This window comes from Metarhizium album, assembly GCF_000804445.1.
Source record: "Metarhizium album ARSEF 1941 chromosome Unknown scaffold_6, whole genome shotgun sequence".
Classification (NCBI taxonomy): Eukaryota; Fungi; Ascomycota; class Sordariomycetes; order Hypocreales; family Clavicipitaceae; genus Metarhizium; species Metarhizium album.
This window is the reverse complement of record NW_024467580.1, coordinates 708,378-729,755: the sequence shown is the minus strand read 5'-3', so window position 1 is coordinate 729,755 and position 21,378 is coordinate 708,378. Positions and strand designations below refer to the sequence as shown.

The window sequence follows — 21,378 nt, the reverse complement described above, 5'->3', positions numbered from 1 at the left end:
TATGTGCATATAGTTATCCTGTTATCCCTGATAACCGGCTTATTTGCATATGTACAGGCATAGCGATTCCCACCCGTTGCCGCCATCTTTGCCCACCCCACCCCCCTGAGCCTCCTCCCTCTTGAGACAAACCCGGCCCGGCCCGGCCGATCATCGTTTTCTTCCCCGCTTCCGATGCTGCAGGTCGGTGAGTTGTCTTGGACGAAACTTGATCGACCCAGCCGTTATCAAGGCCTACCAATTCAAACATTCAAACTGCTATCACAACGGACTCGTCCAATAACGACGAGAGCCATGGATTGCCTCTTTTCGCCCTCGTCATCAGGTAGGTAGACAGCTCCCGCCAGTTTCATGACACAATGAACTAGTCTAGCCTTCACTCACAGCATACAAGCCACATCGTGGTACCGTAGGCGGTGCGAATTTTGGTAACAGCTTCGTATACACCTTTATTCGTCTCTTTCCCGCATTAACGGCGGCCAATGGCTCCCGCTCCCAGAGCTGGCGGCGGCTTGCTCGCCGCCCCGAGTCCCTCGAGTGACACTAGCAAGTACTTCATTTTCTCCCATGATTCGGGGAGGACACCGGATCCAAACACAAAGGTTCTTTCCAAGGACGAGGCCAACTTGAACAGCTTTCTCGATCAGCTACCCGACAAGGGCATCACGCTCAGCCAGCAGCCGTCAGATAAAGTGGCAGAGCTGGATGCCAGTGACGCCTGGAAGACGTGGATGACCAACTGGGACGCTAATTGCGCCCTGTCCATCACAGTCGATGACAGTATCAGCATGAATATACAGTCCTTTGAATTTCACTTGACCGCGCCGTACGACCTGACGTTTAGCTCCGGGCCTGATGCCCTCATTTTCTCCTTCGGCACCAATGCGAGCGGAATCCCTTCCCCTGGAATCAAAAGTGATGGTTCTACGCTGTACTTCGGGCTAGATCCCCGCCAGTCCAAAGGCGTCAACACAACAATCAAGGACGTCTTCTCTTTTGCCAATATCAAGAATGGCATTGAACAATTTCCAGATCTTGTACCCGGATTAGAAGCAACATTAGACCCAAAAGAAGCCAATGAGAAAAGAAATGCCATCTGGTTCACTCCTGGTAGATATCTCAGCACAGCCATCAGGCTCCAGTTCGAAATCAAAAACACAGAAGGGTTCCAAAAGGTCTTGGCAGAAGAGTTGCACGGCCTCGCATTCACAAGCGTCGAGCTCATCTGCAAGAAAGAGACGATTTTAGGCGACGCTTCGACAGAAGAAGAAGCCGTCTCAATCGGTACCGTCGTCTTTGAGATGAGCGGCTCAATCACACCCGCGGGTAGGACTGGCACCGACATAATTCTGGCGCTAGAAGTATGTGAAACTCAACTTAATCTCACAATCAGCGTGAAGGATCCTTCAAACGAAAATGTTTTCACAGACATGATTGCTTGGCTCTTGGACTTACTACCGCAGGGTAGCGGAGTGGACGGGTTTCAGACACTGCTTGACAAGGACGATATTTTCAGCGGTTACATTCATCTCCGTCGGCTCAGGATCGTCCTTGCTTCGGCCGGGCAAGGCTCCCCGAAGCTTTCGAGTGTCAAGGTGGACGTCGAAGTATCTGGCAATTTTGGCAACGCCAACAAGCCACAGAGGGCCCCATTCCTGGTCTCGTACAGCTGGGATGCTGATGTAGGCCAGCTGGGGTCCATCGTGGGGGACTTCTGGAACTGTGAGCAATCTGCCAGGCTTTGCCTCTTCCGTTTGATCTGGAATGCTGACTATCTCCTGACCAAGGGTACGTAACCTCGACCGAGAGCTTCATCACTCCTCAATACGAGAGCTTCTCCGATCTGCAGCCACTCACCACCAACCCTGTGAAGGTGCTCGACCTGGTAACCCTGATCCCTGGCGTTGACAACATTCCAGACATACCTACTACCGTGCCAACGGAAATCTCCAGTGCTTGCATATTCCTCTCAAAAGATACCTTTACCATACGGACAACAATCGAGTCAAAGGACCACGAGGGAGGCGATGTGCCTGGCAACGTGCCCAGCATTGATTTGGGCCAGATCGATCTCGACGCATCGTTCAGCTGGGGAGCGAGAAATTTCAAAATTTGCCTGGCTTTTACTACAATTCTGGTTCCCAGTCAGAGCTCCAAACATGAGGGGCTTGCCTACCTTGCCGGTACCGTCACGTACGATTCATCCCAAGGCTGGCAGCTAGAGGCGTCACTCGATGGCTTGTATGCCTCGACTCTCTGCGAGTTCTTTGATGAGGCTTCGGCCGATCATGTTTTGCCCTTGCTTGATTCACTGAAGATATCTAAAATGCATTTGTTGTACAAATACGAAAGGGGGGGCGCTGAAGGACGCTCTGTCGGTAGTTCTTTTGATTTTTCTGGTGCCCTACTTGTCGCGGATCTTGAGCTGGATGTCGCCTTTCATTTTGACAACAAAAATGGGTGGAATTTCACAGCTGACTTGAAAGCCGCCAAGGACAAGACAACAATCGGTGAAATCCTGGCGAGCATGCTAGGCGATGATGATCTCTCTTTGCCGCCTTTCCTGGCCGACACTGTCTTCAATGGCGACAAGGCGTCCGGCAGCGAATTTCATCTAGAAGTGTGCAAGAGCAAAGCCGGGTTCCATCTGCTCACCAACATAGTCTTTAGCCCGGTGGAGATCGTCTTTGCTCAGTTCCACTCAAACGAATGGCCTGCCTCGACCCCATCCAAGCGACTTGTCAAGGCTGGGATGATGGCGCTGCCGTCAGTGTCGATCCCGCTGATCGGGGACTTGACTCAACCCTTTGATGAAATGTACCTACTCTGGGTACAAGACGCTGCCGGCATTCCCAAGAGCAAGCAGGCCCAGCCAGGGCTGACCGTGTCTGAAGTCGATGATCTCAACGCATCTCTTGGCGATTGCCCACTAGTTTACTCGAACAAGTCCAAATCCCCCAAGGACACCGATGTAATTATTACCTCGGGAGCGCACTTCTGTGTCGTACTCAAAGACTCCAACAATGCCCGCAAACTGGTTTTGGACTACAACTTCAAGAGGACACAACCAAAGTCTCAACCAAATTCCCAAGCACAGTCTCAACCAAAGTCTCAGAGCCAAGCTTCTAGTGCGACGAAGCCAGCAGTCGAGGGTGTAGGCGAGGATGGAACGGATTCCGACTCGGACGGCGGCAGCTCCTCTGCACCTTTCAAAAAGAAGTCCGGACCACTATCAATCAGTAACTTGGGCCTCAAGTACGCCAACAAGAAGTTACAAATCATGCTCACAGCCACGATGGAGCTCGGCCCGGTTGGCCTGTCCCTCATCGGGTTCAGCCTCGGCCTTGACCTCGCCGTACTCAAGAATCCTGAGCTGTCCGACATGTCTATCACTCTGCAAGGATTGTCCGTTGCCTTTGAACGACCTCCTCTCACCATCTGCGGAAGCATTCGCCACGGTAGCGATCCGAATCTCGACTACTATGCCGGTGGGCTGATTATTGGGTGGAAGCCGTATCAGGTAGAGGCGGCAGGGTTTTATGGGCAAGCAAGCCCCGGCGGAGCAAAAGACCCGAAGGACTCTTTCATATCGGTATTTGTCTTCGCCCGGCTGAACGGGCCGCTTGTTGAGCTCGAGTTTGGGGAAATATCCGGCGTCACGGGCGGATTTGGTTACAATTCCAATGTCAAGGTCCCCACGCCCGATCAGATTGTCAACTTCCCGCTTATCGAGACGAGCTCGCTCGATGGCTCGACGGATAGCGCCATGAGCGCGCTGCAAAGACTGACAGACCCCGGCCAGGGGGGGTGGTTCAACCCTCTGCCTGGCACGTACTGGGCCGCAGTAGGCATGAAGATAGACGCGTTCCAGCTGATTGCCCTGGATGCCGTGGCGGTGGTGCAGTTTGGAGAGACTATCAAGCTGGGAATCTTTGCCGTTGCCAATGTCGACATTCCGAACCCAAAATCCCCCTTCAAGTACGCCCACGCGGAGCTCGGCATCGCCGTTGTCGTAGACTTTGCCTATGGAGTGATGAAAGCAGAGGCACAGCTCAGCCCCAACTCGTACATCCTACACCCGAGCTGTCATCTGACAGGAGGGTTCGCCCTCTACTATTGGTTTGATGCACCACACGCCGACCACAGCAAGACGGGAGACTTCGTCTTCAGCCTGGGAGGATACCACCCGGCCTTCCAGATACCCGAGGGATACCCTAACCCCCCGAGGCTGGGAATCACCTGGAGCCTGGGCCACGGGCTGAGCGTCTGCGGCGAGGCCTACTTCGCCATCACGCCCAAAGCCTGCATGGGAGGGGGCAGGCTGCATGCCGCCCTCAGCGCGGGACCGCTCGAGGCGTGGTTCGACGCCTTTGCGAACTTCCTGATCAACTATCAGCCCTTCCACTTCCTCGCCGAGGCTGGTGTTGACATCGGCGTCAAGTTCAGCATCAACATTTGGTTCATCCACATACACATCTCCATTGATGTCGGAGCCGATCTCACTATGTGGGGGCCGCCCCTTGCCGGCCGAGTTCACGTCAACCTCAAAGTTGTCTCGTTCAACATCAATTTCGGCGAGGCGCAGAACCATGTCGAGCCCCTATCGCTGCTCGAGTTTTACGAACTCGTCCTGCAAGCCAGTGAAGGCGGTCCGGGGACCCAGCAGGACCAGACCGCCATGGCTGAGCCCAGCGTCGCAGAGCCGGAGAGTGACGCCGCCGGCGAGGCCGAGAAGAAGTTCGTCGACGTTCCCCAAGACGAGGCACACACTTTCCTGGCCGAGTCTGGCTTGATGAACAAGGATGAAAAGCCGGACCGTCAGCACAATCAAACCTGGGTCGTGCGCGGCGGCAGCTTCGTATGCGCCATCGGCTGCAAAGTGGCCATCAAGAGCGCCGACCAGATGGACGGAGACCAGAGCATCGGTCACATCGCACAAGACGAGGCTCTTTACGCAAGGCCCATGAAGCTGCAGGGAGATTCTCAGTTGGCGTCGAGCCTGCAAATTTCCATTACGAGGGAGGACGGAAGGGTTATTGAGGGCTGGACAATGGAGAAGATCATCAAGTCTCTTCCAGCAGGGCTGTGGGGTGAATGTAAGAACTTTCCACTTGGCAAAGACGAAATCCGCCCATCATCAACTAAAAGAAATACACAGATGATTCCAGCACGGACCCCTTGAAGAGCGGCAACAACATCGACAGTCTGCTCTCCTCTTCCGCCGGAACCATTGACCTCTTGGCTGGCGTCCGACTAACGGCTCCGCCACCGCACATGTCCAACGACCCCTATCCAGTCTTTAACATGCTCGACGCTGAGCTTGAAGAGCTTACTGCCCAGGAACCATTTCCCGAGGACGAAGGCTCCAACGAGAACTGGGACCCCGCAGAGCCGCTGCAGACTACAGAGCAGTGGGAGCTGGTGCGGGAGAAATGGGCGGTTCCGGACTGGGACCAAGGTACAGGACAAGTCCAGGAAGAATTCGTCAGTGGCTGGACGGTGGCCCTGGGATGGGATGCAGGATTGAGCCAGTGGGCCAAGATACCCCAGTGGGTGAATGCTCAATTTGATAGACTGTACGTCGCGGCTCCTTTGATTACGAAATAGGGGCCGATGATTTTCAGTATTCCTCTCACAATTTACCATGCACATCGGTTCTGTGTCAAGCCAACGGACCACCGGGTAATTTTTGAAATTGCCTGTCCTCTGCTAAAAAGGCAACATGAGGTGCACCGGCGAATCACTGTCGTCAGTGTAGAATACGTGGCTGGCTTCACCAGACGAGACGGCGGTGATCTGGCTCGAGCTGTTGACCTTGCCGGCGCCGCTCACTCCGGCAGAGGAGCCCCAGTTGCCCCTGACCTTGGTGATGACCCGGAGCTCGTTGTCGTTGTCCATGTAGTACAGGTACGTGACCCGACGGACATGTACCGCCGCGATGCTCGTCAGTTTCGCAGCGTCGTCCGTGTTTTGGATCCTGCTGGCTATGGAGTGCGTCAGCAGCAAGCACCACATGTTGCTTCCAGACGATGGACGTGGTTTCGGGTCCGGTCCCTTACAAGATTCATTGTCTACGCTGTACTCGTACAACTGCCTGACGTCGTCCCCCCCGTCGACCTCGTGCTGGTAGATGACGAACGGCAGCCGCTGCTCGACATCGTAGTAGGCGGCGAGCGAACTTCCCAGCCGCACATCCGTTGCTTCCAGTTTGATGCTCGTGACTTGCTTTCCGACTTCCGACTGAACGATTCTGAGCGAGTCCTGGTCCGCTCCGCTAAGGGGGGAAAAACCGCAAACAAGCAATCAATCCATTAGTGACTGGCCACATCCACATACTACTCGGATCTTTCATTCGTCTTCTCCCCCCTCGTGTCTGGTGCCGACGTGTTCGTGTCTTCCTTACCTCAAATAATAGACCCAGGTTTTGTCCTGAGAAGAGCAGCTCGCAATGGTCGTGTTGGTGCTCTCGGTGGCTGCTACGGCTTGGTAGACGGGGCAGACGAGGGAGACGTCGATCTGGGGAGACTTGGCGTCCAGCTGCTTCGTGAAGCCAAACACGGCGTTGAAATACATCAACGTGGTGCTGGTAAGCTGGGTGCTGAAGACGAGATTACCCGGCGGGTCGGCTTTGCTGGATTGAACGACGTCTGGGTTGTTGCTGTCTGTCGTCTTGTCATGCAGCGCCATGCCGACGTTGGAATTGCTCGTGGTGAAGTAGACCTGGACGGCCTTGTCATTGGGGACACTCTGGCCCGTGTTGAGGATGGAGGCAAACCCAGGCATGATGATGACGGTGGTGTGTTGTTTTGGAACAGCCAGGTAGGTCAAGGGCTTCCTTGGGGCAGCGCAACGAGCTCAAGAGTTACTGTCCTGCTCTGGACGGGAAAAGATCAGCCCGGGATGCAGAAGGGCAAGAGGTAGAAGCCATCAACTGGGCTATAAATACTTGTTCACGGCCGGTCAACGGCCCATCTGTTCATCACGTCACCTGACAACTCTGTCAAGCTCTCTCAGTAAACGGTCCATCAATCCCACCGGATCTCTGCCGTTTCATGTTGTAGAAATGCTTCGACTTGCACAGATGGCTGGCGTCTCGTCTCGGCTCGCCGACGGCGACGGTGTGAAACCAGAGCTGGGCTCGACAAGCTCCTCGCCCTCGCCCACTCACTCAAGCGTGTGTACATCCCGCGTCATAGATGCGGATATCTGCGGTTGGATTTCTTCTAAACGGCTGGTGGGCTATGCATCCACTGCATGCCCTTCCGGATGAGACGGTGCACAGCGCATAGAGGCCGGGCTACTTGAGTCGACGGGATGGAGGTCCGGCCGGAAAGGACACTGTTGAGTAGAAATCTGCCATCATAAGAAGGTGACGTATTCGTTGACTGGCTCCAGATGGGGTTGTCGTCTCTTACCCATAAGCTTCAACATGATTCCATCTCAAACAGGTCAAGGCATCTTAGGTTGCAAAGTTTGGCTAGACGTACACATGCCCGATACACAGGCTGATGTGCGTTTTGGCGCTTTACGAGAAGAGTGTTGTACGAGGTAGTGATGCCTTTGATGCGAAATGTCTGGCAGTGAAAGGACTCATGTGCCGCTGCAGCCCGTTTGCCCAGACGTCAACGCAAATCAAGTGCATGATCATCGTGTTACATCTTCATGCAGTGCCCACCTCCCTCATCTGCTGAGCCGTCCTTGGGAGTCAGTCAATGCTTGATGACCACGACGGTGCCCGACCCCGCAATGCCAACGTCTGTCGTTGAAGTCGTTATCAACCGACATGAGAGGCGGAACAGCCCGAGGTTACATGTACACTGCGGTTGCCTTGCCTCTGACAAAAGTACCATCTCGCGCTGCTGTGCTATTGATGCCGTGGACATGCAGCAAGGACGCATACACGGCATATTGCATGCGTGTCCTTGGACAGGCGTCAACGTAGTCTGCTTGTGTTGCCCTCCCTCTTTACACGCAAGCTGCATCTCGTCGAGGACAATTCAATATTCGCTTATCAGGAACACTACGACGAGAGCCTTTGTTGGTCATGTCTTTCCACGTTATGGTGACGACTTCCTGGGTACGTTCCGAGTTAGCAGTCAGTCCAAAGACCTGACACACAGCCATGGCCATCTTCACTCGAGGCCCGAGCAAAGCCATCAACTCCCCGCGATATCTCACTCTTCGCCATGCCCGGCAAAGTGCAGCGTTGCACAGGGCGGCTCAGCGTGACGTGACACCCGGGGCGGCGCCACCAGCGCCTGCAGGAACGGACCTGAAGCCCGGAGAAGAGAAACTCAACGCTTACTGGGCTCCTGGCCTCGAGGCCGGAGAGAGTCATCAGATCGTGGCCACGCAAGTCGTCGAGGCGCCGGCGCCGGCAATGAGCGACAAGCCGCTGCGACTCGTTTCCAAGCAGGATTTTCTGGTCGACGCGCCGCAGTTCTCCCTCCCAGCCGGCTCTGTATATTCCGTATATCCCCCCAACGGATACCCAGACGACCAGCGCATTCTGCCTCACGTCGTCCTCAGCGACCCGCATCTGCCGTGGGAGAGACTGGGAAGCCCGGCCTCGGAGCAGGATGGGAACCAGGACGAACGCAGCAAGGTGCCGTGGCTGGCGCTGTTCACTTTCACCAACGACGAGCTGAGACTGGCACCGGGGGCCTTGGTCGGCACGACGTTCAAGCACACAGACACACTGGCCGTAAACATGACAGTCCAGGAGCTCCGGGCCATACCCAACGTGGCCAATCCCATACCGGATGCCACGGGGCCGGATGTGGACGCCGCACGCGGGGATTTCATCTTTACCAAGCCGGAGCTGTTCAGGAACTTGTTCTCATGCTTTGACCAACAGAACAAAAGACAGGATTCTGGCAGCCCCGAAACGACCCGCTACAAGTACCTGGCTCACGTCCGCGAGATCAACACGACGGGCATGGCGGTCGCAGGTGTCGAGGAGGTGGGCATCTTCTCCATCGTTGTCGGCAGCCGGTCGGGGCCGCTGGATAACACCGCCCCCGTGTCGGTCTTTGTTCACCTAGTTTCTATCGAGGGGGTCGAAGACATGAAGGCCTTTCCCGCAGAGGGCTATGTAGCGCTGTGCTCTCTCTACAGCTGGACTTACACGGTCATGCCCCCGGGAATGCTCAACGTCCACGAGGCCTTTGACAACATTGGCAAGACCCTCAGCGTCCTGCGACCTGCTGCCAGCATCACCGACCCCCTCAGCAACGGCGGGGACGTGAAAGCACGAATAGCTGCTCGTCTGCGAGACGGCTACTCGCTGGTCAGATACCGTACGCAGACTGGAGAGCAGACAGTCGCCCTGTACCGAGGCCCCTTGACGCCGACGGTGGTGCAGCCGTCGGACACCGTGGCCAAGGCGTGCTCCAACTCTGGCCAAGACCTGCAAATCCTGGACCGCGAGGTCGGCATCATGGACATCAGCTACTCTACTGCATGGACCTTGGGCCGGACGCTGGCCTTGGGCAACCAAGCCTTTGCCGCCGCCCTGTTCCGGCTGCGAGCGACGATCCATGCTCGGACTATGAAGGCGTTGAAGATATCGGCTGTTCGCTCAGCGGGCGGACCAGAGAGCTACCGCAGCCGCTCAGACGTGCTGCGTGGCCTTCAAGATGCCGTAGACAAGTTGAGCAACTTGCACGCCAAAGCTTCAGGGGACACGTCATCACAGTCTTTCCGAGCTGGTCCTCCCCAGAAACGTTGGTATCGACCACGGCTGGCCGCGAACCAGATGCCGTCTTTGCACTACAACGCTGGCAAGATCAAAGACGATTACCTCGAGCAAGCGACACAGATCGCTCTGGATCTTGCAAAAGCCACGGATGGAAGCGTATATGACGAGACCAACACACCAGTTTCAACGGACTGGATGATCGTGCTGGCCTTTGTACTCGACCGCATGTTCCTCTCCGGAGTGCCTGCGCACTACCTGATCAGTGATCCCACACACCTTCCAGCAGAGAGCCTTCGGTTCTTCTTCATTGATCCCGGATGGCTGGACGCCATGGTCGACGGCGCTCTCAGTCTGGCCAACCACTCGGGCGAGGACAGGGACAGAGCGGCCATTAAAGCCGCGATAAACGCCTACTTGACCCATCACCCCGAGCACCAGCCAGAGTATACACCGCAGATCCCCCGCTATGGCTTCTATCTGCGATCTGATCTTGTCTCCATGTTCCCCGATCTCAGGGTGGAGGTCAAGTCGGCGTCGACCATCGGGCAAGCGCCGCTGCTGAGACACGAAATTGTGACCGACGGCGTCATGATGGGCCTCGTGGATCGTCAGCCAGGCCTGCCCGAGTTTGAATCATTGGTATTTACCCAGCCACCTCATCAGCAGAGATTTGCCGTCGGCTGGAAGCTCACCACGCTTGAAGTTGACATCGATGTGCGGAAGCAGTACACCACATCCGTCTCATCAGACAAAAGGGACAAGGACGCGCTACAGCCAGGGATTGTGATGAAGCCGACAGATTTGAACAATTGGTTCACCTGGAGCACGGATGCCGCCTCTGGTGCCGATGATGTGCGCCTCCTTCGTCTCCCGTACTTTGCTCAGCAGCAACTGGCCTTGCTCCGCGCCTGGTCGGACGACGAGGTGTCCGAGGGCCAGAGCAGGCCTTTTGATGACGACACAGCCAACTCGGCCTTGCTGGCCATGCAGCTGACTGATCCAGTCTACAGCCTCACCATCAATCTGGAAGGGAACCAGTCCACGCCCGCCGCTACGGCCCCCCTGGCAGTAGGGGCGACCTCCACATCTCCCAAGCAGCCTTTCACATTGACGTCGACCGCTCCCTCGAGCATCACGCCGCTGGTCAAGCCGGGCGAGGCCGAAGAAAGGGGCAGTGACGACGGCACCACGGCGACCACGGCAACCACGACAAGAGTGAAACCCAACCCGCTTGCTTCCCAGCTCCTTCGCCACAAGGATTACAAAGTTGAGCCGCACGTCCAGCAAGCTAATCTCAGCCCCCAAGTACGCGCCATTCCCCCATACAGCCCCAGGCAGCCCTCGTCTCCGTCCCCGACCACGCCGGCCCTGGAAGACCCAGGCGGCACCTTCGACCCGGCCAATCCACCCAAGTATAACTGCATGGTCTACTCTCTGGCAAACGAGGACAACCAGGTTGAGACGTCGGGCGACAACCGCCAACAAGACGTCGTCTTCAGCATCCACGTCGAGAACAACCAGGACAGCGACTACGAACTGCTGGAGCTGGACGTGCGCGTCGCCCTCGGTCCCGCAGACCCGAATGACCACCGACTCCTGGCCAACTACGACGGGCCCGGCCCCCGGATGCTGGGCAACCTGCGCTTCAACGTGCTGCCCCAAATGGACAGGAGGGCGGGCATCGACTACCTCGTGCTGAGACTCCTGCCACGGAGCGTGACCAAGCTCATCGGCATCAGCACCGTCCAGGACATGAGCTTCCTGCTGTCCCTGGCTCAAGTGAACAAGTTCACGCGCTCAAGCCCGCGAGAAGGCGAGACCACCATCCTGACGCTGCAGACGGAGGCCATGTACAGAGTCCACCCGCACGACATGACTTTGAGCGACTCGTTTGACGTGGTGCTTAGAAACGCCGACGTGGAGGCGCAGGCTGCGTCGTGACTGCGCACGCTTGCGGACAAGACGGAAAGTCGACTGTTTTATTCACGGCGATGCACTTGCTTTGAAGTCGATCGGCGAGGTTGACGCCGTGTCATATAGTGGATTGCTTTCTAACGTTATTTCAAGTCAAATACGTCGCCCGTTTGTAAGTTCACTAGAGTCGCCCGCCCGCACGCCCATGGAAGCGTCAAAAGCGTACAGCAGAGTTGCTACGGACGTTGCAGTCAGTCCTGGAACCAACAACGGGCTTCAACGTCATCGATAAGGAAGCGTCGAATTGGAAACCATTGATACGAAATTAAACGTGCGGGAAGGAGTGGGGGCGGAGGGGCGGATAACGGTGGGGACGCGGTCCCGTCCCACCCCCCAGTCAGGCGGTATCGCATTTCGGGTTTAGCCAATCAGAAACCTTGCATTAAAAGGTTACTTGGGTGTATTGAGAAGTAGTAAAACAAAAGAAGTACTAGCAATCTTGTGAGTTACAAAGAGCTACATGGCACTGTTTGCAGCTAAACCTAGCGTGTAAGATTCTTTTTGCTAAGGACTGCGATGGACTAGCTCAAGGAGCCACGGCGGGTGCCAGCCGCAGTCACCCCGAATCCGACGGTGTGCCGGACCCGTCTGACCGTTGAGCCAAAAGGGTCCCAGTACGTGGATGGATGAACAAGCTGCCCTTTTCTTGCTCATCTGGCACTATAGGCCATGTCCCGCTCGCTAGGTTGGGCTTTATTTAGCCCAGACCATGACACAGAATCTGCGATGAGCACTCTGCGCTCCGATCAAGACTGTCTTTCAGTGCTTCTAATCTAGAGTTGGCGGCATTTTCTAGAAAAGTTTCGATTATTTCCAACCACGCATCGCCTTTGCCACTCACCATGCTCCTATGTAGCTGAGCCGACATCATCTGTCTGAGCGTACAAGTAAACTGTCTGCCGAATATCGCTGTCCCAGGGTCCCCTAGGATGCTGTGAAACCATCTCTCCGCCACTCACTGTCCGTCGCAAACGACTCGCGATGCCAGACTGACTGGTGGCACACAGCAGTAGTGACTGGTTGATGTCGGGTTTGCGGCTCGCGAGACAGTGGACGTGTCCGAGCTGACCACAAAATACGCGGGCGGCGATTGTACAGAGCAACGTCTCCTCAGCTGCAAGCGACTCATCATAGCTGACTGAGTCTTCTCACCCAATGAATATCAATCTTTGTGCGCCGTTATGCGGTGGTATCTTGCTCGGCGACACAATTATCTGTCTCGGGGGGGTAAAATGTGTCCAAGTGACGGGGCAGCATCGCCAGCGGAAGTTGGCAGAGAGTGTAGATGACCCGGCCATTGCTCGCCTACCTGATGGCAGGGTACAATACACAATACGAGGCCAGAGTGCGGGTTTGAACTTGACCACAGTTTGCGATCCTTGTTCAGCTAAAGTGACCAGACTTGGCTGTGAAGGGGGGGGGGAGCGGTCAACATGAGGCTTCCAACGCTCAACACTCAACAGCGTGCCACTCTCGATTGAACCCGCCCCGTGTGTGCACCACGTCCAGAGACATCAAGCCTCTCATCTACTTTAAGTAGGCAGGCGCCAAACCGTTGGCCGACCGTTCCAATCTTATCGTATCAGACACAATGTAACTACATGCGTGATGTTGTCAAGTCGCTCACGTGCTACCCCGTGGTTTCTAACCCCAGGCGACAGCCCTCACCCAAAAATCGACTGCAACGTCGCTCGGCTACACTCTGGCCGCCGGCGGTTGGCCAACCAGAATGGGTACGTGTACGCGTTGTCGTTGGCCAAATGATTGCTGTACGTGGCTTCCGAAAGACCAACATTGAGCATGCAACTTGATACTTGAACCTTGGCCCAGGCTCGCTCCTTTTTCGTTTCGATCATCATCCTCCGCCTATACATCCTGCCAGGGCATCTATTCGAGCACAGAAGAAAAAAAAACACTTTTCCCGCCAGTCCTTCCTTCCACGATTGCCAGGAGTCCAGGACGCCTCATTTCACAAAACAGCAACAATACTTGGCTGCGGAAATGCCAAATGGTACTTGGAAATGCCAAATGGTACTTGGAAATGCCCTGGCTGCGGCACCGTTTTATCAGGGAGCCAGAGTCAGAATGACTGTTTGACCTGTGCTGCGTACGAAGCCTTCCGTTCATTCGTAGAATACATACTGACATGACGTGTAGGAAGAAGCAGAACAATGGGAGGACAAATTCGGCCTATTGGATTCCCCATGTCCGAGGTCAAGGGAGCCAAAGCGGGTAGCTTTGCTTCGGAGGACCGGTGAGCTTGGCTTAGCTTATTGGGGTAGTTGAATGTTTGATGCGCCTGATGAAGTGCAGCAACAAGCCGTGAGTGAGGCTTCTCGTCCACGTCCACAGCGGAGAAGTTGCACATCACGTGGACTCTGGCAAATTACAATCAAGGTCCTTCGCCCCGGGCCCAAACCCGCCCCACACCCCCCCACTGCAGCCACCCCCGTCCCGCATCCATCATCCATCCCCGTACTTCATGTCGTATATTTCGCCATGACCCCGGGACACTTGTTCTCCCCATTTTCACCGACATCATCGCCGTTTACAGAGCCAGCCCTGGAGACGCCCGTGGAATCTGTCCAGTCTCCCGACTACACGTTCACGGGACTCCAAAGATGGTTACAAACCAAGAACTGAATGACCATCGAGAGGCTGGCTGCTCGATTGTTCTCTCCGACAAGAAATATTTCCACGTGGGCAGCTGGTTCATGAAGCGGACGCTTCGACGGCATGAGTGGCAGTCAGTCTCCGACAAAGTCCTCATCGTTCCTCCGACAACGTATCCCCAACGATGGAAAACCGACGCTGCAGTTCTCCGATTCCTGCGCAACGAGACAAATATCCCGCTGCCACCTGCGGAATGCACCTTCGAAGATGACGGGGCCTTCTACTTCCAATCACAGTACGTAGAGGGCGTCAGTATGACGGAGCTGCAGCAGGAACAGAAGGAGGTGGTGATGAAGGAGCTACAGCAGCATGTGGCCACCCTACAGGCCCTGCGATCGGATATTCCGGGAGTGCCTGGCGAATCACTCTTGTGCCCTCCCCAGCGCGTCACCAGCAACCAATGGAAGGTCAACAGCTGCTGGCGGCCGACCAAGGAGAAGGGAGAATACGTGTTTTGTCACAACGACCTCGGGCAGCACAACGTCATAGTGGACCCTGAAACGCTCAAGATCAAAGCCATCATCGACTGGGAATTCGGCGGTTTCTGGCCGGCATGGTTTGAGAGGCCGTTCTGGAAGCGCCCTGGTCCGAGTGTGGCTCTGCAAGGGGAGGACGACGACGTGCAACGATGTCGTGACTGGCTCATGAGTCACTGTGACGAGGTGGAAATGCCCCTTGGCGACAAGGAGCCAGGATCAGGTCAGTGCCGGCCATGGTCCGGCACACGGGGAGCGGATGATGAATGCAGGGACATGGTTTGACCACTGAACTTTATCTCTTGGCAAAATCATCCCGTCATCATCACTGCCGAGGAACGTTTTGGAGTTTCTTTTCATCGTGTCGTCGTAAACCGTCGACCGCACTATCCAGGTCTCGGATTGTATTCGCCAGCTTCTCCTGCTGACCTTTTATGATTGAGACCAAAACATCTACGAAGCAGGAATGCCAAATCCCGAATCGAGGAACAGGTTGCTTTCGCTAGACTAAAGCTCAACTACCCTCTATAGTGCCAGACGAGTAAGCCTAGCGTAGCTTGTTCATCACGTACCCTTTTGGCTCAACGGTCAAGGGGTCCGGCACACCATCGGGATGACTGCAGCTGGCACCCGCCACGGCCCAATCGGACTAGTCCATAACACTAACTGTTGGAATAAGCGAGTAATGACGAGTGGATAACGTTGTAGAGAACTATAAAGGATCCAAAGGGCTTTCTAGCCGGCGGCCTGCGGGGGCGCGGGAGGTGCCGCTCTTCCCGGACTCTATTTATGTAGCCGGTGATCAAAAGTCAGGCTTTGACGCACAGCAGCAGAGCAGCTAGTCCGATTAGTTGCGTAACATGTGGCACCTTGGTTGCAGTGCTGGCGTCGTGGTAAACGGTCACGAGTGCCGTGATGCTATTTTTGCGCGGCGCTGCCGTGCTCTTGAATGATATACATAATTCGAGTGAACCAAATGGTAGGTGCTGGCTTCTACGAGGGCGTTGGTTGTCCAAGGCCCCAAACACGCGTTTTCATGGGCAAAGACTTCATGCTCACGGTGTCACTGTGTAGGCTCCTGAATTTCCACAAGACAAAGTATTTGAAAACGACGACGTGCTAGCATGGCCAGCGATCAAGAACTTAAAGGCCAACTCAAGAATGCAAAACTAATACCTATATCGTCGGATACGACGCCAGTCCTCTATAAATTGCGCCTGGTAGAATTCATCAAACAGGGCATCCGACAGTTGAAGTGTTGTCTTCGGGTTGCTGAGCTGAGCCCTCATGCTGTCGATGGCCCTTTCGTCGGCTGACCTCCGCCTCAGTAGCCGTTGCTTCACAGTTGTGCCACTCTCCTCGGCCAGGTAGCAAAATCTGGCATCACTCGTGGTCACGACTTGAGGGATATACTTCCTGGCCGTCTTGACCGTGGGGCCCCAGTTCAAGTACGTCTGGCAAGCAAGCCTCACACCGACCTTGAGGACAAACGCGTCAAAGTCGCCAAAGGGCTGCAGGGGCGACACCTTCTGCTGGATTCTTTCGTCGTCGCCGAGGAAGCCCCGCTCTGGGAAGGGGCTTCCGGGGGCGTCCCCAAGCCAGAACGGGGAGTTGAGCAAAACTTCCTTGGAGTCGTACCTGTCCTGGATGTAGGCGGTGGTTGGATGACGCGGCCCGTCGTACTGGACGTTCACACGCTTGAAATTCGTCCCTGACAGTCTCCTGTGCCTTGATTCTCCCACCATGTTGCGCAGTCCGATGGACACGGTCGGGATGCCCATGAAAGTGAAGAGATCCATGACACCGCTCCGGAGACCCACGACCATTTGGAAGTACCGCTCAGTCTTGTTCTCCTGGGAGGCCCAGTACAGAAAGTACGCCTGGACGTCCCTCTTGGTGACGGGCTGGCTCTTGTCGAGGTTTGGTATCAGGTCCACCGGTGGGAGCTTGGTCCAGTACTGCCCGATGCCGGTTACTGAGCTTTCGTCGTTGTATCCGCACGAGATGACTTTCAGCGTGCTCTGGCCTGTGTGTTTGGCCGCCATCTCCTTCACAATGTCACGAACCAGGAAAATGCCATTTCCCGTGTCAAGCTCTGGATAGACGCCTTCAGGCTGGCATCCCGTGTCTCGATCCACGACGAGGATAGTGGATTTCGTAGCGTCATCGGGACCGATTTTCCATTCCGTGTTGAACAAGTTACTGAACTCGCCCCGGAGATAGGCCATAGACTCAGGTTTGAGCAGAAACATGCCTTGGAGGACACTTTTGGGCAGCTGGCCGTTAGGTCTGCTGGCTTCTTGGATGAGTTTAGTCGAGAAGGATTCGCCGTACGGCGTCACGGAAAGAAATCTGACGCCTTTGCCATCGTATGGCTGTCCATTTAAGCAACACTTCGAAAAGTCGGTTGGACAGGAAAAACCATTACTGATTTCCGCATAGTCCCACATAACGAAGAAGAAGTTCTTTTTATTCTCTATGACGGACCGGCTCAGGTAGTCTTGAGTATCCTTGGTCTTGCTCCCGGCAGAAACGTCTGCGTCATAGAGAACAAGCGAGTAACCTCTGTTTTGCAACATCATCGCTGCTCGCAGGTGGTACATGTCTCCCCGGTGTGTGGCCGACATGAAGTAGATGGATTCTGCATTTTTGAATGCTGGTGGGAGCCAGAGTCTTCTTGGGTATGGAGTCGCCATCTAATCCAAGCCGGCTCGTTTGATGGTGGCGGATGGCGTGTTATTTGGATGGCGTTTTGAGGCTCCCACGAATGATGGGATGAGGAATTCAACGACTTCAGCGACGAGCTGGGTTTTGCCTCGACCACCGTCCCCCACCTATTCATGCTAGTTATACTCGATACTAAGTGCCACGCATGGTCAACGCTCTGGACCCAGGGGTTTCTGGGCAATATGTGCCCAGCATGGCGTGTGTTGGTTGAACCCACGCCTTCGATTCTTTGTTCAGGGTGAACAGGCGGATCAGCAGATGCTACCAGGGTGCCGACGTAGCTCCCTCACACGCCCTTGGGTTCATTGGTGACAAAACCAAGCGGGAAGCCGGACGGACCATTGCGATATGCATCACTGTACTCCGTACGTCGTCCTCCGATGGAGTGCAGAAAGAGGAGGGGTGTGTGGTTGGAGATTACAGCCGACGCCCGAGGGTGGGTGGTGGACAACTGGGGATGCTTCTATGCATGTTACCGAGGTGCTCTTGTATAGCGATATATGCCGGGATGGTGGCGATCCACTTTGACGTGGCCAGCCCAACCAGGTTTGGAAAAGACTGACGAAGGATCACGTCGCTGAACCGGCGAGCCGATTCTGCACAACCGCAATGTCTCTGAATGCGGCGCCGGCAAAGTTCACGCGCCTTGGGCAGTTCACAGCTCTGCCAACTCGAGCGGCAACGGCTGCAACACCAAGACAAGCCTACTCAAGGTTGTCCTACCCACCCGAGGGAGCTTCAATTTGACATCTCAAACGGCCGCAACGGGGCCCTCCTCCCCCACGCTGCACGTACCAGACTCGGGCTGTGGCTCTCGCTCAAGCACAATACGCGGCTGTTTGGCTGCCTGCACCGATGATTGGATGGCGACGAGGGAGAAGCGAGAAGCGCCCGCCCCCTGGGTGTTGAAGCCAGGCGGCACACTGTCTGCCTGATCCGCCTGGCCGTGTTCCTCCAAGATTTCGTCTTTCCCAGCATCGGCATCGACGCCCGACTTGCAACTCGGCGCAACGTCGAATCCTGGACATGGGCCACCACAACATCCGTTACGACGGCGACGCCTACTCACTGACGGGCGTCTGGGGTCCGCCCAACAGCCGCGCAAAGTAGTAGTTACACGCTCGCGGAACCCTCGATCGCTGGCCCGAGTGCTGACTTGCGGGCAGTTTCTGCGAAGAGGACTACCTTTTGACCCGGTTCTTGGCCGAATTTGCAAACTCCCCCCCCCATCTTCAACGGCGGACTGTTGAGCCAGCTGGAGCGAGCGAGGCTGCCCCGGTCACGCACAGAATACGACGGAGAAATGTCGACGCTGAAAAAGACCTTGTTCACCAGTCTACCTTGCCTTCCGATACATGTATGGCCCTGGAAGCCGTGGATTGTCATCGCCCAAGCTGGATTTCATGAGTATATCGCTCCTGAGCCTGGGCTTTGGGTCCTTCTTATTCCACGCGAGCCTCCGCCAAAAACTGGAATTCGCCGATGAGTTCTCAATGCTGGGCCTGACCTGGTCGATGCTCCAAGCCACCCTCACGCTGCGACAGCAACCTACGAGATCCCGCTTAATCTCCGTTGGCCTTGCTTTCGTCTTCATCACCTTTGCAGTGTACTACGTGCAGTCGCCCAAAATCATCTACCAAGTCGTCGCTTTTGCAACTGGGATATTGTTGGTCATCTTACGCACTCAGTATCTATATCATTGGCCGCAGTCAGCGCCGTTTTCGACAGGCAAAAGTCGTGATTGGAATATTCGAACGTGGAAAGCTATAGTCATTTGCCTAATTGGGTATGTCCTATGGAATATCGACCTGGAGTACTGCGCTACGCTTCGAGCTATGAGGCAGCGAGTTGGGCTGCCTTGGGCTTGGTTTCTCGAGTTCCATGGATGGTGGCATGTCCTGACGGCTATTGGGGCTAGTCAATTCATGAACGTAGCAAGAGAGATGCGAGAAGAGGTATACCTGGAGCAGAAAAAGAAGTGACAGTCACATGGGTGGGAGCAATATCGATGGATTGACTTGTAGAGTGCTGTGTTGGAAAATGTGGCAAGTCATCTCATACACTGCGAAATATAGAGATTGCATAAACCCCGACCTAGATTGGGAAGAAAGAAAAGTGGTTGAGCACTCTCCAGATGATTCAAGAAAAAAAAAAAAGCTGGGATGCGTCGAGAGGTTCGGGGTATAGTACGTTGCTCAATTCTTTAACGATACTCGGCATCCCTCGGCACTAGCGACGACCAAGGTGAGAATTTGTTTTTCTTGACCAACTTTTACCGCCGGCTCCCCAGGAGGCAGCTTGATTTTGGGGAAGACCTGCACAAGTCGCGCCACCGTGTAGGCGACTTCAAGTAAAGCAAACTCTTCTGCAGCATGAGGCTCGTCAGTCAGTCATGGGACGAGAAACAAGACGGCTCTGGAGGGGGCTTTCCTTACGACCCAAGCACAACCTCGGCCCCCCGTTGAATGGAAGATATGCCCATCCAATATCCCTTAAACATTCACCTTCCCAGCGCTCTGGGCGGAACTCGTCGGCGTCATGGCCGTAGATGTCCTTGCGGCGGTGCATGGCATATACGCAGTAGCCAACTCCCTCGCCTGGCCTGACGAGGACTGGGGATTTGCCGTCGGGCCCGCCACCTACAGGCAACGTTGTAAGCCGTATGGCCTCTCTCGAGTTGACGGGCACGGACGGATAAAGACGCAAGACTATTTCCCCAATAGGCTACATGTTAGTATTTGAGGCTTGGATAGGAACAAAAGAACTGTAGTATGCCTTCTTTAATGACCAGTTGGAGATATGACATGCGTCTCAGGTCTTCCCTTGTGGGCGGAGGTGCGCTTGGTCCTAAGCCTGATATCTGGTCGATTTCTCTGCGCAGTTTATCGAGGACGTGCTCGTGATGAGCAAGAAGACGACTACGTCAGTCAGTATTCAACACGTCTCAGCGACCGAGGAATAGATGGTCTATGGGACTCGCCCTACAATGTCCAATGAAGGCAGCACGCCGTTGTGTCGCGTCCGGCAAGCAACACATTCAAGCACTGGTCCCGGAGAACCTGTGCATCTCTTGTTTGCTGTATGAGAGCTTCAACAAAAACATAACTATCGGCATCGCGGCGCTTCTTTCTTCCTCCGTGGTTGTCGGTCTGCGCAAAAGCCTCCAACGCTTTGGCGATGCGACTATCCATAAAATCATGGCACGACTTGCACGCATCCCGAAAAGCCTTGCTGTTAAGCAGCCAGTAGAATGGGCCGAGGCGTCCGCGGTGAGACAGGTATTCTTGAGATGAATTGAACGCATGCGCGAATTCGGACTCCTGACCAGCCACCTCACCCCAGTCGGAGCTGTTGACAGAATTGCCAAAGAGCAAAAACATTGTTGTGTCGAATGTTAGCTTGAAAAACAGAGGCTGGAGGTCGACCATTCCGTCGTCGGGTATCGACTCGATAAGATGCTGGACACATTTTTTCACCTGGTCGAAATTGTGCACTCGGTTTGAGGCAAACTGTGGCCGCAGCAGCTGACGAGAACGTCTCCAAGCGGCGCCATCTTGTGTGAATATGCCGCTGCCAAGCACGGGTTGAAAAGTCGGGGCACGCAAGCCCAAGCTATAATCTGTGGTTGTGGCATCAGTAATAGCTCCAACGTGTTTGATGTCTAGTCCGTGACGGATAGAGTTGGAACTTGGTACCGTTGAAATTGGTGGACAGGATGGCCTCAATGTTCCTCGGATCAACCGTGTTGACGCCGCGCCGGCCCAGCAAATTCTGCTGGAAAGTGGTTCCTGATTCCTCTACCACCATGAGAAAATATCGCAATATCCG

The 21,378-nt window shown here is 55.1% G+C and overlaps 6 protein-coding genes across 6 annotated transcripts; 3 read left to right on the top strand and 3 right to left on the bottom strand.

Annotated features, from left to right (window-relative positions):
• Positions 1–482: 482 nt before the first annotated feature.
• Positions 483–5,607, top strand: MAM_03330 (uncharacterized protein; the record flags this gene model as incomplete). The annotated part of the gene is made up of 3 exons (XM_040822129.1): positions 483–1,722; positions 1,788–5,096; positions 5,159–5,607. The coding sequence occupies 3 exons, from the start codon at positions 483–485 to the stop codon at positions 5,605–5,607; spliced, it is 4,998 nt and encodes a 1,665-aa protein (XP_040679934.1).
• Positions 5,608–5,709: 102 nt separating this feature from the next.
• MAM_03329 (uncharacterized protein) lies at positions 5,710–6,783 on the bottom strand (the record flags this gene model as incomplete). The annotated part of the gene is made up of 3 exons (XM_040822128.1): positions 5,710–5,984; positions 6,060–6,274; positions 6,404–6,783. The coding sequence occupies 3 exons, from the start codon at positions 6,781–6,783 to the stop codon at positions 5,710–5,712; spliced, it is 870 nt and encodes a 289-aa protein (XP_040679933.1).
• A 1,339-nt stretch (positions 6,784–8,122) lies between these two features.
• MAM_03328 (uncharacterized protein) lies at positions 8,123–11,641 on the top strand (the record flags this gene model as incomplete). The annotated part of the gene is made up of 1 exon (XM_040822127.1): positions 8,123–11,641. The coding sequence occupies one exon, from the start codon at positions 8,123–8,125 to the stop codon at positions 11,639–11,641; it is 3,519 nt and encodes a 1,172-aa protein (XP_040679932.1).
• Positions 11,642–14,295: 2,654 nt separating this feature from the next.
• On the top strand, positions 14,296–15,108 carry MAM_03327 (Protein kinase-like domain protein; the record flags this gene model as incomplete). The annotated part of the gene is made up of 1 exon (XM_040822126.1): positions 14,296–15,108. The coding sequence occupies one exon, from the start codon at positions 14,296–14,298 to the stop codon at positions 15,106–15,108; it is 813 nt and encodes a 270-aa protein (XP_040679931.1).
• Positions 15,109–15,992: 884 nt separating this feature from the next.
• MAM_03326 (uncharacterized protein) lies at positions 15,993–17,405 on the bottom strand (the record flags this gene model as incomplete). The annotated part of the gene is made up of 1 exon (XM_040822125.1): positions 15,993–17,405. The coding sequence occupies one exon, from the start codon at positions 17,403–17,405 to the stop codon at positions 15,993–15,995; it is 1,413 nt and encodes a 470-aa protein (XP_040679930.1).
• A 2,340-nt stretch (positions 17,406–19,745) lies between these two features.
• MAM_03325 (Cytochrome P450) lies at positions 19,746–21,357 on the bottom strand (the record flags this gene model as incomplete). Its single annotated transcript, XM_040822124.1, has 5 exons — positions 19,746–19,915; positions 19,986–20,274; positions 20,339–20,468; positions 20,536–21,169; positions 21,246–21,357. The coding sequence occupies 5 exons, from the start codon at positions 21,355–21,357 to the stop codon at positions 19,746–19,748; spliced, it is 1,335 nt and encodes a 444-aa protein (XP_040679929.1).
• Between the last annotated feature and the right edge of the window lie 21 nt (positions 21,358–21,378).